The following is a 13,276-nucleotide window of genomic DNA, read 5'->3' as shown; positions in this document are numbered from 1 at the left end:
GTAAGAATTTCCTGGAGAAGATTCGCCTTTCGTATCAGGCGAACATGACACTCGAAGAGGTAGCACGACATAGTCGGCCGTTGAGCTTTTCTCCTGATACAGAGGTAATGCAAAAAATTTTTGGACCGAACACCCTTTCGAACGTGTAGGAATCTCTTGGCGAAAATTCTAGATTCGTATCAGGAGAACATGATACTCGAAGAGGTGGCACGGCATAGTCGGCCGTTGAGCTGTTCTCCTGATACAGAGGTAATTCAAAAAATTTTTAAACCGAAATATCTTATGAACAAGTGGGAAATTCTTGGAGAAAATTCGGGTTTCGTATCAGGAGAACATGATGCTCGAAGAGGTGGCACGACATAGTCGGCCATTGAGCTGTTCTCCTGATACATAGGTAATTCCAGAAATATTTAAACCTCAATATGTTTTAAACGAGTAAGAATTTCTTGGAAAAGATTCGGGTTTCGTATCAGGAGGACATGATGCTCGAAGAGCTGGCACGAAATAGTCGGCCGTTGAGCTGTTCTCCTGGTACAGAGGTAATTCAAACAATTTTAAAACCTCAATATCTTTTGAACGAGTAAGAATTTCTCGGCGAATATTCGGGGTTCGTATCAGGAGAACATGATGCTCGAAGAGGTGGCACGACATAGTCGGCCGTTGAGTTGTTGTCCTGATACAGAGGTAATTCGAAGAATATTTAAACCGAAATATCTTTTCAGCGAGTAAGAGTTTCTTGGCGGAAATTCGGGGTTCGTATCAGGAGAACATAATGCTCGAAGAGATGGCACGACGTAGTCGGCCGTTGAGCCATCAGCCTGATATAGAAGTAATTTGAAAAATTTTTAAATCGGAATATCTTTTGAACGAGGAGGAATCTTTGGTCGAAAATTTAAATTTGTATCAGGAGAACATGGTATTCGAGAAGGTGGCACGAAATTGCTGGCCGTTAAGCGCTTCTCCTAGTACAGATATTTTTCGGAAAAATTTTAGGCTGGAATATCTCCTGAACGAGAAAGAATTTCTGGCTGAAATTACTAGTTTTTTAGGAGAACATGATATTGTAGGAGGTGGCACGCCAATACCCTGGAGTCAGCTGCGCTTCTTATATTTCATATTTTCGAGAAATGTTTTAGCTCTTATATCTTGAAAATCGGATTGTCTTTCTGGTTAAGTTTTTGAGAGTTTGTATCAGGAGACTTTGAAGTTGCAGGAGGTAGCACGCCAAAACTTTTGAATCAGCTGTGCTGTTGATATTTCAAATTTTCGAAAAGTGTTTTAGCGGGAATAATTGGAAAGCCAGGCGGACTTTGTTGCGGATTTTTGAGATTTTGTATGGGATGAACATGAGTCTAGAGGTTGTACGCTGGACTAGCTGTGTTCCTGGTATTTCAAATTTTCATGTAAATAAATATGAAATCCTGTTATAAATATTAATTCTATCGTTTCCTACGAAAACTCAATCGATGAATTCATTAAACATGAATAATGCTCTCTCTGACATACATAATACATAATAATGAATGGAATAATGAAATACTGGTCTCGTGTTTTGGAACCTGAAGATATTATTAAACATTTTGCTATCATTTTACTTGGTATAATCACAGACGAACTTCACATTTCTGTATTTATTTTACACATTTATTTGTTTTACAACACTGTAATGGGTCTCAAGAATCATGTTACTGGCGCTTTCACTATTTCTTGAACTCATTGTTGTTCGACGTTGACTTCGCTAAAACCTAGTGATTTTTTAATATGTTGGTATTTCAGGTCACGATACACAAAAGTTCGTGAGTTGCAATGTCTATTACGATTCCTCTTCTGTGGCTTAAGCACAAACGAAGTATAACATATATTCATGTGCAATCATAAGACTCTAAAAGCTAGTGCATGTTGGTTTGTTATAGTTATTCAAAGCTATAATTTATTCTATAACTTATTTGTATTTTTTTTATTGAAATCATTATTAGGCAAAATGAATTGAACCTTTGGACGTAAAACATGAAGAATCATTAAATGTTAAGTTTATTTTATATGTGCTAATAAGACAGAGAAATTAGTAGCCATAGACGAATGAGACTATATCGCGCATAACGTTTATTTAGAAATTTTCAACGTCTTAAAGAAGAAAGAACAAAAATAATATATTTCGTCAAATAATTATTAGTTTATAACATATTCTGATATCAAGGTACAGCTAGTTGTACCCGCAACAAAGAAAATAGGGAGAACTAATATACGAGATCTTAACAGAAATATTGAAATTCAGTTTGTTCAGTCTTTCCTACATTGTGTCAAATGACTGTGGATGGTACTAACAGCAACGAACAAGTTATTCTCGTAACAGGTGGTTACGATCATACTATCAAAATATGGCAACCTCACACAGGAGTTTGTCAACGTACTGCAGAACACACAGATTCGGTAATTTTCACATATATGTATATATATTTTATCGAAAACTTAATCCTTTTCTTCTAAAACTTTGTCATTTTTAGCAAGTCAATGCCTTAGATATAACTCCGGACAAATATCTAATAGCTGCTGCCGGATATCAACATATAAGGATGTACGACTTAGTTTCAGATAATCCAAACCCAATCATTAATTATGAAGGAGTATCAAAGAATATTACAGGCTTGGGATTTCAGGTATTTTATCATTATGTTCTGAGGATATACTAGTGGTGTACAAGTTTCAAATTTTGCAAGTTTATTTCCACAGTAATATAGCAACGTTTATTATAAAATTACTAATATAATTTATCATATTTAGGAGGAGGGTAAATGGATGTATACTGGAGGAGAAGACTGTTCAGCGAGAATTTGGGATCTCAGGCAAATACAAATAGAATTTAGATACCATGTTAATTGTTTACTGCAAAAATATAAGAATAATAAATAAGTAATGGTGATGACAATAAGTCATGATAACAAAAATAATAATAATGTTGTAGATTGTGCAGCTTTCAATGCCAAAGAATATTTCAAGTGTCAGCTCCTGTAAACTGTGTTTGTCTGCATCCGAATCAAGCAGAACTTATTGTTGGTGATCAAAGTGGTGTTATACATTTATGGGATCTACGTTCAGATCATAACGAGCAATTGGTATGAAATGAAGTTTTTTTTTGTAATGGCAATGTACTGGCTTTAATTGCACGTGTAATTATTCAAACAATTGCTTTTTGTGTATATAGATACCAGAGGCTGAAGCGTCTGTGCAAGATGTTGCGATTGACCAGGATGGTACATATATGGCAGCAGTAAATAACAAAGGCCACTGTTATATTTGGACACTTACTGGAGGTGTAGGCGATGAACCTACCCGTCTTAATCCTCGTCACAAACTTGCAGCACACAAACGTTACGCACTTAGATGCAAATTTAGCCCTGATTCTACGTAAGTCTAACTCATTAAATACATGACAAAATGTAATTAAGATATAATTAAACAATCATGTAATATTATGTATCATTTATTGTGATTCATGGTCTATTTTATTCAGACTTTTAGTGACTACGTCTGCTGACCAAACTGCGCGTGTTTGGAAAACCACAGATTTTTCGGAGGTACAAATACTTCAACATGAAGCAAAACGATGGGTCTGGGATGCTGCATTTAGTGCAGATTCACAATACATATTTACTGGTAACAACATTTTTTTTTATTTTTTATTATCATATTTCGTGGGTTTAATTTCAACATTTTCTTTAATTTAGCTTCATCCGATGGTGTTGCAAGATTATGGAATGTATCAACAGGAGCAGTAGAACGAGAATATCAGGGTCATCAAAAAGCAGTTACTGCTCTTGCATTTCGTGACGAAGTACTTCCTACTTCTTAAACGAATTGTACATTTGTTTAAATTTTTGAATAAAATATTGTGTTTTCATGAACACAATATTTTTGAATAGTAAGAAATATCGTTTTAGCTTGTAATTTACATTAAATTATGTTATTCGTGCTTTGTTGTTTTTTTTATTTGTGCCTTTTTCCCCCGTTATTTTTCAATTATTATTTCGATTTTATTATGTACGATCTTACAGAAATTATGACCATTTCCATCTGAGATCTTAAAATAAATTTGCACATTCTCAAGCGTATACATAAATCACAACATGACTTTTAAGTATCTACATAACATTAATTTTATCTTTGAATATGATAATAAGTATGATAACGAAGATAAACTATAATTACAATCTGAGAAATAAAACGAAAAAAAAATAATTTTTTTAAGATTCCAATTTAGGAAAATAATATATATATTTTCCATTTTACAATTGGAATCTTCATTCTTTGAGTTTACCCTTCATAATTATAGTTTAAGTACTTTAAATTAAAGGCAATTTTTCTACTTCACCCATTTCTGTAAAAGTTTCATCATCCATTGTATAACTTAACATAAACTTTAATGATACTGGTTCCTAGAAAATAGATCACATCAAAAAGTTAATGACTATTCAAAATACAAAACAAATATTTTCATTGTCCTACCTTTGTAGGATTTGCAATTAGCATAATTTGAGTAATTGCTGATGGTGGTAAGAACGGATTGTGAGCAGGCAGTCCTGCTCCAGAAGGTGGCTGAAGTCTACATTTACATTTCTGGAAATAAAATATTGCTAAGAGTTTCAAATATTATTAATTCAATCCATTGAATTATAATAGTCAACTAGTTACATTAAGAATAACAATAATGAATCGTAAATTAAATAAATATTCACAACATACTTTTGGCACCACTGCTTGAAACAGATAATCGGTAAGTGGTTTCGAATTCTTACTCATTGTCGTAATTACCACAACAAATACATCTTCTCTTGGATTATCCCGAGCAAAATGAAGTACAACGGTTATTCCGTTTTTTTCTTCGATTACTGTCATAGGTGGATTAATGCCTATTGATCAAGAATTTTTTTAAATCGCACATATTTTATTAAGTATCAGGCATTGAATAGCTGACATCGCACTTAATCTTCAAAAATACTTTATGTAAAAATACTATACTTATAAAGAGAAATACACAAAGAATATGTTACCTGGTTTAATATCTTGAAGGCTGATATTAATGTCCGTCAATGATTTAATCTCAAGTTCCGGAATAACTGAATTTTCCGTTGATGATGTTATTGAAGTGGCATCCCATGTGCTTGATCGGTTTGCGTCTGCATTCTCATTTACATTACATTCGATAATATTTTGAGAATTTGTATCATCAAGAGATGGAACATTATCGTTTGACTTAAAACAAATATCAGACACTTTGTCGTTTTTTACACTTGTTTCCAACAGATTAGAAAAGTGTGAAGAACTGCCACTACGAGGGAAGGTTGTTGAAACGTAATATTCTGCTAAAGGTTTGATATTTGGTGGACGATTTATACTTTGTTTACTACAAGGATTAAAAATAAAAAAAGGAAAAAAACGGCGTAACTGTATAATAAAACTAATTAAAAAGCATGATAACTTTTACCAACCTTCCTGACTTCAAACTTGGATTCGATACTATGCCTGATAAACTTTGTTTAAGCAAAGTCTCTCCCAATTCGTTCAATTCCTCCAGTGCTTTTGCTTTACTGTCAATTTTCTTTTCAGATGTGTTGATTAATTCATCTGAAAATGGAACGTTACTCACCATTTGTTTGTTTATTTAATTGGTCAAATTCATTACTAAAAATATTTGACTTTTTCAATAAATCAGCGCTATTCGATCGATAGAGCATAGATATCAGGCATTTTATGTTCACGGACCTTTTTTATTTTTAGCTAAAACATTGAGTGGCTGCATAACTGAATCAGTCATTAAGAGATTAGCATCAGAAACTGAAGAAATTTTGGACTTTTCGGACTTTCCTATTGAATTGAAGATATCTCCTAAAACTTCCATATCTGACTGATGATTTGTCGTCATTGCATTGTAACTTGCATTTACACCATCACTTTCAAGAAAAATGTTCTCCGTTGGAGAAGATAAGTCTAATAAATACGGACTATTGTCGGAGTCTGTTTTAGGCTTTGAGTCCAGTTTAGGCTTTACACTTTTACCATGGACTGTAACAGCAGTATACTTCTCAAAAACTTGTTCCAATTCATCACTTGCAGCAAGTACATCACCTAACACAGATTGTTTAAGTTTTATATAAAATTAACTTCTTATGAAATATATATATTTAGTTATAATATTAGTTTATTATAACTAAATGATATTAATATTAATAACTCATTAACTTGATAGTAAAACTGAATGAAATTTCTTAAATTGAAGAATTCTGATAAAATACTTACCAAGCATTCCTACATTATCTTGAGTTTCGTTCGCTAATCTAAGCACAGTGGGTTTTAGTCGTTCACAAGCTTGATATAACTCTTTCATTAATTCAAGATCTTCTGTACTAGTTTCATTACAATTATATGAATCTAACATTTCTGACAATAACTTTGCATTGTTATGAACAGATTCCAGTTCCATTATCCTACGCGAGTTTAATTGTACTCTTCTTTCATCCTACAAAGTAGTAATTAATGTATCTTGCAGAATTCTATAGTATTTCAGATATTGTTTACTTACCTCTCTCACCATAGTTTTAATTAATCTATTTGCAGCTTGCAAGTCATCAGGATTTTTGCTTCGTAATAATTTTTGCAATAACTTGGATTTCTCTTCATCATCAAATATTGTACTTTTAGCTTTCAATGTTTTCAATCCCTCATCTTGAGTATTATTTGGAGGCATGGAATTATCCTGAATATACATATAATTCCATATCTTAAGAAAAAATACACAAAAGAAATCTAAATTAAAAATCTGTTAAAAATAACATATAAAATTTACCTCTATACCCTGTTTCCTCAACATTTCATAAGCTTCTTTAATCTTTAATTCCTTTGGATATTCTCTTGTCCATGTATGTAACAACTGTAATACTTTTTGGCGCACCATGGCTGGTGTTTTATCACCTAAATACTTTGGTGAAACTAGGCGAATCATTTCATTTAGAAAACGAAATTTACCCACTTCTGCATGAAAAGATGGTCCACATCTTCTCATACATGTATCCAGTAACTGTAAAAATAATGAAAAACTAAAAACGTTATACTTGTTCGTTAAATTTATATTTATTCAATATATATGTTGATTTACTAATCATAGATTATCTTTTAATTTAAGTTTGTTTTCAGAAAATATCAATATCAATTGTTAAACAACAAGCAATAAATTAAATGAAACAATAAAAATAAACTTATTTTTGCTTCGTGTATGTATACATATCTATATACGTACATATCTTTTCTTTGAAATGAATGATGTAAGTTTAAAATTAAATTTATTATTAAACAGAAATTGGACAAAAAAACTTACAGCAAGAGCTTGAAGTGCTTCAGTCTCATTAGATGATTGAATACGTAATGCTAATAATTTAGTGCCGATTTGAATACCTTCTGATTCTTTGATAAGCATCACACAGAACGCTTCAGTTGCAGCTATATCAGGGTTTTGATTTTGTGGATTTGTTACCCTTTCTACAAAAAGAAAAGGAAGAGAAAAAAAAAGAAGAAAAGGAAAATATATTTAACAGCCTAACTAAAATGGGCAAAATTTTCTTGATTATAAATATTTATAAATGAATGAATTTATGAATGAATATATCGAGTTTTCACTTACGTATCAGGGCTTCTAAGCTTGTAGTAACAACATCCATTTCTACAGTTTTCTTTAAATTTCTTTAAATTCACACGTTTTAGGTTACATGTGTTCATTTGACAGCTAATACGAACAAAACTTTTAAAGATACCATTTTGATTTTTTCCTCGCAAACCAGGCAATATCCTTCAAATTAAATGTAATATTCTTTGATAAAAGAAAGATTGCACATTTACAATTGTTATTTTCTGTCTTAATTTCTCTACTGTGGTTGCGTTAAAACATTGAAAAAAAGTTTTAAGGCAGACAGCTGTTTGCAATATAATTCACCGTGGAATTCTATTCGTGGTTCTTCTAAAACTGACATGAGAGGCGCTTTAATAAATGTTACTTCATCGCGCGCAATGTCCAATATGAAATGTAGTTTTATTTGAGATATCTCGAATTTTGTTATTCAAAAAAAAAAAAAAAAAAAATATATATATATATATATAGTGAAGAAGAGATTAAAAATATCTACAATTAAAACGAAATGTAACATTACAAATTCTTCATACATGTAACAATTATAGTTTTATCGTATTCCTGAATAATTTAACAGTTAATTGACTTTCAGTTAATGTGTATGTATATGTATGTATATATATACACACATTATATATATGTGTATATATATATATATATACTTTTTTTAAAATAAACAATATAAATTTAATAATAATGATTTTTATTTAAGTTATATAATTTTATTTTATTCAATAAATTTGAAAAATCAATATCTTTCCTATTTTTTTGTAATACGATTATAATTCTATTAAATATTAATAAAAAGAAAAAATAGAATTACACCTACAAAAAACGAATGTGAAAGAAAAAAAAACGTATATTATATTTATTTATTTGTAAAGTATAATGAAGTAAACAGAGTGGAAAAACTTTTCTTATAATGAAACGTATTATCTAGCGTGAGAAAGAGAGCAAGAGAAAGATTATATATATTTTAATGATTCATATTTCTAAATTTCATCTGAAGTTCAAAACGTCGATTTGTTCTCACACCCTTCAAAATAGCTCTGTTCTGTTCTTTGCTTCTGTGATAAAAAAAAAAAATATATTAGTATATTATTCGACATTTTATCGTCTTTACAATTTTCATAATTTTACTTTGCTGAATGTGAAGTATTATTCTTATTTCTTAAGATATACTCGGTAGCTTCGTTTTTTCTTATCTTTAATCCAAGTTGATTGGAAGAATTTTCATTCGACTTCTTAGATAACTGATTTTTTCCCTGTGAATTCAATCTTTCCTTCTCTGAATTGTGCTTTTTTTTGAGTGCGGCTAAAATATAAATACATATTTAAAAATATAAATATGTAATATAAATACATATTTAAAAACGTCGTGTATATATAAAACTTATTTACGAATATGGATATATTACTCATTTTAGTATGTCTGTCTATTATTCGTTTTTTTACATCAACAATCGATTCTGATTTGGCGAACATTTTTTTATGAATTTTAGCGAAATTTGGAACTTTCTTCGTTGTAGAGGGTATTGAATCTAGAATAAATGCGGATATTTATATTCTTTCATTGCATATTTCAATTGATCTATAATGTTGCATAATAATAAAAAAATTTCTTAAATAAAGAAATAATAATAAAAAAATCTCTTAAATAAAGAATGTTTTTTATAATATTTTGATAAATTATCTAGAATTTTGATACAGAACATGGACATGACAACATTGTATTAATAAAAGATAATTTGCGATAAGAAGTAAATGAATTAATAGCAGGAATAATTTTACCTTTAATGGAATTTGATCTATGAATTGGTGACCTTAAAATATTCTTTTTTGAACTATTTTTAGGCGTATTGGTCGCAAAATTATTCATTTGCTTTTTTTCATTGTTACTTGTACGAAGTGCGGAATTATATTCATAATTTCTATCTGACAAACGATTTGAAAAATGTACTTTAGAATTCTTTATTGTTACCCTTTGATCAAAATTCTCTTTTTTGGCATTTCGTTCTTCGTGCAACCTTCTCCGTAAATTTGGAGTTTCAGGCTCAATGAGTTCATAGGTAGCATCTTTTTTCTTTACTTCCTGTTGATTTTCTTCTACAGTTAGTGAGATATTTTTTTTACTCTTGTTCGATTCATTATATGATGTTCTTCTTGTATCGTGTTTTTTTTTGGCATCATTAGGTGTTTCTTTGTCTTTTGGTGTAGAAGACAGAAAAGGGGTAAAAGATACTGCATTTGCATTACCAAATTCATGCATTGTAACTATTTTATCATGCGGAGATTTTTCTTGGAAAAGTATCTCTTTACTCTTCTTACGATATGTAATCTTTCCTTCACCACTCAATTTTAATGATTTTTGCGAATGATTAAATATGGTATTAAATACTTTGGGATGGACGTTTATATTACTATTTCTAAATTGATCATTTACACATATATTTATCATAGATGATGATAAAGGCGATGAGGATTTTATAATATCAGAAAGTCTTTGCAATAATACCATAGGTTTTTTTAACATAAATGCATTTCTTATTAGAATATCATTTGTGTGACAATCATTCATAAATGTATTTTCATTTTTATGTGTTATATTTAATTGTGATCTTCTATTATTATGTAGTTTTCTTAAGGCATACTTCATAATCAAAGGTGTACTGTTATGGTTTAATAAATTATAATTTTTACTTTGATTATTATCAGACATATGTAATTTCAATTGGAATTTTTTACTGTAAAACAATCTGTTATTTCCTTTTATCTCGAAAAAGATAATGTTGTACAAAAAGATAAATGTGTATATGAATTTAATAATTCTGTAACATGTAAATTGTCCTTAGTTCTTCTTGATTTTTAGTTTGATAACTTTTTCTTTTAAAACTTCTATTTGTATAATCAATACAAAAAGAATGTATTAGTTCATCAAATTGTTACACATTTGTTATCTGAAATCATATTTAAACAAAATATATAAATATTATACATATAACAATTTATCTAACTTCTTTTATTTATGAAATAGGTTTCTATTCTATAGATCAATGTACATATTATATATAATTGTACTTCTAATTGCTGTTACCTTTTTTGTACAGAATCTTCTTCAATGTATAATTAATTTATTATTATTGTTTAATTTTCATTAATATTCATATGCCATAATATGATAGATAATTGTACTTTGTATTCTATAAATGTTAGACTAATATTGAATAAAATAATTAATAAATCATTTGGTGTCGAATAATACAGGATACTATATTGTTCTATAGTAAATAAGACAACCAAGAATAAGGTGATGTTATATACAAATATAAAGTAAAATTTGTGAATCTAAAGCTTTGTATATATGCGTATAAGTTCTTCAATTATGTAGAATTATTAACAGATGTTTTAAGAGTAATGTAAAACATGATTTACAATAATTAATTATCTTTCCAATGTTTTGAATCACAGATTTTTCAATATGCAAATATTAAAAATTACAGATAAAATAAAGAAAGGATATTTGACTGTGAGTTTGCAATTTAATTGGATAAATACAAATTTACAGAATTTTCGAATTTAAATACCTTATTAACTTATAATAAAAGATGTTATTCTGTTTTCAATTCATTTTAACAGACACAATCACTTGATTTTCCATTTTATCACTCACAACGTATAAATGTTTTGATATGTCTTAACAAAAAGTGATCAATATTATTTAAAAACAAACAAAAAAATTCGATATTTTTTGAATACCATATATATTATATATAGTCAAAACTGAATATAATTTAAGCATACCTTTTTGTTTTGAACATACACCATACATATGCACTTATGTATTTCTGTTATTATTTTCTACAAAATATGTGTAACGAATATATTGTGTAAATGATCATATGACAAAATCAAGCAGTCTCAAATATATAAGATTTGTGTTAATTCAATGTTCGCTGATTGACGATTAACCAATCAACGTAAAACGATATTAAAAAGCTTTTAATGATTATTTATAACTGGAAACTATATTAAATAACTAAATTAAATAACTAAATCTATTAATTTATTTAGTCATAATAAAACATATTGGAAATTATATATCTTTTATACAGATTATTAAATCTTCAGAAAAATAATTATTTTTGTTTTTCACATAACACATTCATCTTTGAATTTAATTCGTTTGAATTCTCAAGTATTTACGTTATGTCATAAATGCAATAATAGTATAGACTTGATATTTCATGTGATTTGGTTGAATCTTGAAAGAAAAATTGACGGTTCCGTTTTGCCCTCTATGATTTGAAAAGATGATACATGCGTACTTATCCATGCAATATATCTTGCTTATAATATTAAGTATTAATAGTTCCCGAAAATTTTTGAATGATTATTACAGATTATTAAAGATTAAATTGATTATTTAAATTCTAAAGTTTAATCTTACTTGTGTTAGAATTACTTGAGTACTTATTGAGAATTATTGAATACTTACCAAAATTATTTGAATATATCTATATTCATATAAATCGATTTAAGAATGACGAAGTCTATTTTGATAACTGATAAATGAACAATATTACACACCTCGCGCGCCTGATTATCAAAGGAATATTTCCCTTCGGTGTGGTTCTGGAACGTGGTAGACGAGTGTTCGTAGTCCAATGTATTTTTTCACGTGGAGCGAGAACTTGACTGTATTGAAGTCGAGTGAATTCTGCTTGCAAGCCAATGGAAAGCAGGGAAAGTTTCCTTGATTCTTTTCCATCGGCTTCGGGAAATTGTTGGTCCAAAGATGTGGCATAGACGTTCGTCGTCTACCAAACCTTGTCCAAACATTACGCCGATATTCGGGAAAGTTAATGCGCTGATTTATGTCACGTTAGGTGTAGAACAAAGATCAATCAAAAGATCAAGGATTTATAACGACCTAAACGTGCTAGAGGCTCAGGTCACTTGAAACCGTACCTCATAAACTTTTTCCAATGAGCCTGCGATCAGACCGTGGGCATTGTCGCATGGAAACTTTCCCGAACACAAATATAACTAAATTGAAAATGTTATTTTTGTAAAAAAAATATAATTAATCTTTATAAAAATATATGACAACTTTGTCAATCGATGTATAATTTTATTTCATAACGACTAGAGTTGCAATGCTTTAAATCTCTCTTTTCTACCCTCCTTCCTCTAATATTTTATCATGTTTCTCATGAAATGTGACATAATGTAAAAATGTAATGTAATTATTGATATATATATATATAAAATCTATAAATTTATTGATTTTACTCTAAACAATTAAAAAAATTTTGTTATTTAATTAATATTTACTATTATTGTCTTTTATTTTTTGTTTGTTTTTTATGCTACAAATATAATTTCAATATAATGATAAAGAAACACTTCAATATTATTAGTATTGTTAAACTGGTTGTTAAGCAAAGAATCTGGTCTTTTAGTCATAGATATAATAATGAATTGATTATGATGATTGATATTTTGAAATATATGGATAAAATTGAGAGAGCCAATTCCATGCATATAGATATGTACACGCAAACACATATGTATATAAATACATGTACATAACTATTTGAT

At 29.1% G+C, this 13,276-nt stretch overlaps 3 protein-coding genes across 10 annotated transcripts; 1 reads left to right on the top strand and 2 right to left on the bottom strand.

The window, feature by feature from the left end:
* The first annotated feature begins 1,781 nt into the window (after nucleotides 1-1,781).
* LOC122533310 (target of rapamycin complex subunit lst8) lies at nucleotides 1,782-3,970 on the top strand. 3 transcript variants are annotated; one of them, XM_043662908.1, is made up of 8 exons: nucleotides 1,782-1,849; nucleotides 2,276-2,430; nucleotides 2,505-2,657; nucleotides 2,782-2,843; nucleotides 2,963-3,113; nucleotides 3,203-3,405; nucleotides 3,512-3,654; nucleotides 3,726-3,970. In XM_043662908.1, exons 1-8 carry the CDS (start codon nucleotides 1,807-1,809, stop codon nucleotides 3,848-3,850), a joined length of 1,035 nt encoding a protein of 344 aa, XP_043518843.1. In that variant the 5' UTR covers nucleotides 1,782-1,806; the 3' UTR covers nucleotides 3,851-3,970. The 3 variants fall into 3 exon arrangements, with proteins under 3 accessions (XP_043518843.1, XP_043518844.1, XP_043518845.1); XM_043662909.1 differs by having other exon boundaries at nucleotides 1,825-1,898; XM_043662910.1 differs by lacking the exon at nucleotides 1,782-1,849 and adding an exon at nucleotides 1,860-2,197.
* LOC122533309 (ADP-ribosylation factor-binding protein GGA3) lies at nucleotides 3,675-8,030 on the bottom strand. 3 transcript variants are annotated; one of them, XM_043662905.1, is made up of 11 exons: nucleotides 7,673-8,026; nucleotides 7,370-7,530; nucleotides 6,842-7,072; nucleotides 6,578-6,751; nucleotides 6,295-6,514; nucleotides 5,761-6,123; nucleotides 5,487-5,622; nucleotides 5,049-5,401; nucleotides 4,741-4,907; nucleotides 4,504-4,614; nucleotides 3,675-4,433 (listed from the first exon to the last, which is right to left on the bottom strand). In XM_043662905.1, exons 1-11 carry the CDS (start codon nucleotides 7,707-7,709, stop codon nucleotides 4,341-4,343), a joined length of 2,046 nt encoding a protein of 681 aa, XP_043518840.1. In that variant the 5' UTR covers nucleotides 7,710-8,026; the 3' UTR covers nucleotides 3,675-4,340. The 3 variants fall into 3 exon arrangements, with proteins under 3 accessions (XP_043518840.1, XP_043518841.1, XP_043518842.1); XM_043662906.1 differs by having other exon boundaries at nucleotides 5,049-5,326; nucleotides 7,673-8,023; XM_043662907.1 differs by lacking the exon at nucleotides 3,675-4,433 and having other exon boundaries at nucleotides 4,503-4,614; nucleotides 4,734-4,907; nucleotides 7,673-8,030.
* A 503-nt stretch (nucleotides 8,031-8,533) lies between these two features.
* On the bottom strand, nucleotides 8,534-12,954 carry LOC122533312 (GATA zinc finger domain-containing protein 14-like). 4 transcript variants are annotated; one of them, XM_043662911.1, is made up of 5 exons: nucleotides 12,263-12,954; nucleotides 9,467-10,632; nucleotides 9,094-9,216; nucleotides 8,816-8,990; nucleotides 8,534-8,742 (listed from the first exon to the last, which is right to left on the bottom strand). In XM_043662911.1, exons 2-5 carry the CDS (start codon nucleotides 10,392-10,394, stop codon nucleotides 8,652-8,654), a joined length of 1,317 nt encoding a protein of 438 aa, XP_043518846.1. In that variant the 5' UTR covers nucleotides 10,395-10,632; nucleotides 12,263-12,954; the 3' UTR covers nucleotides 8,534-8,651. The 4 variants fall into 4 exon arrangements, with proteins under 4 accessions (XP_043518846.1, XP_043518847.1, XP_043518848.1 ...); XM_043662912.1 differs by lacking the exon at nucleotides 12,263-12,954 and adding an exon at nucleotides 11,477-11,688; XM_043662913.1 differs by lacking the exons at nucleotides 9,094-9,216; nucleotides 12,263-12,954.
* Nucleotides 12,955-13,276: the final 322 nt, after the last annotated feature.

The sequence above is a fragment of the Frieseomelitta varia genome, unplaced genomic scaffold (genome assembly GCF_011392965.1).
Source record: "Frieseomelitta varia isolate USP_RPSP 00005682 unplaced genomic scaffold, Fvar_1.2 scaffold_518, whole genome shotgun sequence".
Classification (NCBI taxonomy): Eukaryota; Metazoa; Arthropoda; class Insecta; order Hymenoptera; family Apidae; genus Frieseomelitta; species Frieseomelitta varia.
Note: the sequence above shows the minus strand (reverse complement) of the source record. Positions and strands in the feature narration are given on the sequence as shown.

Excerpts from the sequence above, each read along its gene's own strand:
- LOC122533310 (XM_043662908.1), top strand. The coding sequence starts at position 1,807 with ATGTCTATTACGATTCCTCTTCTGTGGCTTAAGCACAAACGAA. Across the intron at positions 2,658-2,781 it reads TTACAGGCTTGGGATTTCAG|GAGGAGGGTAAATGGATGTA; the intron begins GTATTTTATCAT and ends TATCATATTTAG. Across the intron at positions 3,655-3,725 it reads TTCACAATACATATTTACTG|CTTCATCCGATGGTGTTGCA; the intron begins GTAACAACATTT and ends TCTTTAATTTAG.
- LOC122533309 (XM_043662905.1), bottom strand. The coding sequence starts at position 7,709 with ATGGATGTTGTTACTACAAGCTTAGAAGCCCTGATAC. Across the intron at positions 7,531-7,672 it reads AAGCTTAGAAGCCCTGATAC|AAAGGGTAACAAATCCACAA; the intron begins GTAAGTGAAAAC and ends TTCTTTTTGTAG. Across the intron at positions 4,434-4,503 it reads TAATTGCAAATCCTACAAAG|GAACCAGTATCATTAAAGTT; the intron begins GTAGGACAATGA and ends TCTATTTTCTAG.
- LOC122533312 (XM_043662911.1), bottom strand. The coding sequence starts at position 10,394 with ATGTCTGATAATAATCAAAGTAAAAATTATAATTTATTAAACCATAAC. Across the intron at positions 8,991-9,093 it reads AGACAGACATACTAAAATGA|CCGCACTCAAAAAAAAGCAC; the intron begins GTAATATATCCA and ends TTTATATTTTAG. Across the intron at positions 8,743-8,815 it reads AATACTTCACATTCAGCAAA|AAGCAAAGAACAGAACAGAG; the intron begins GTAAAATTATGA and ends TTTTTATCACAG.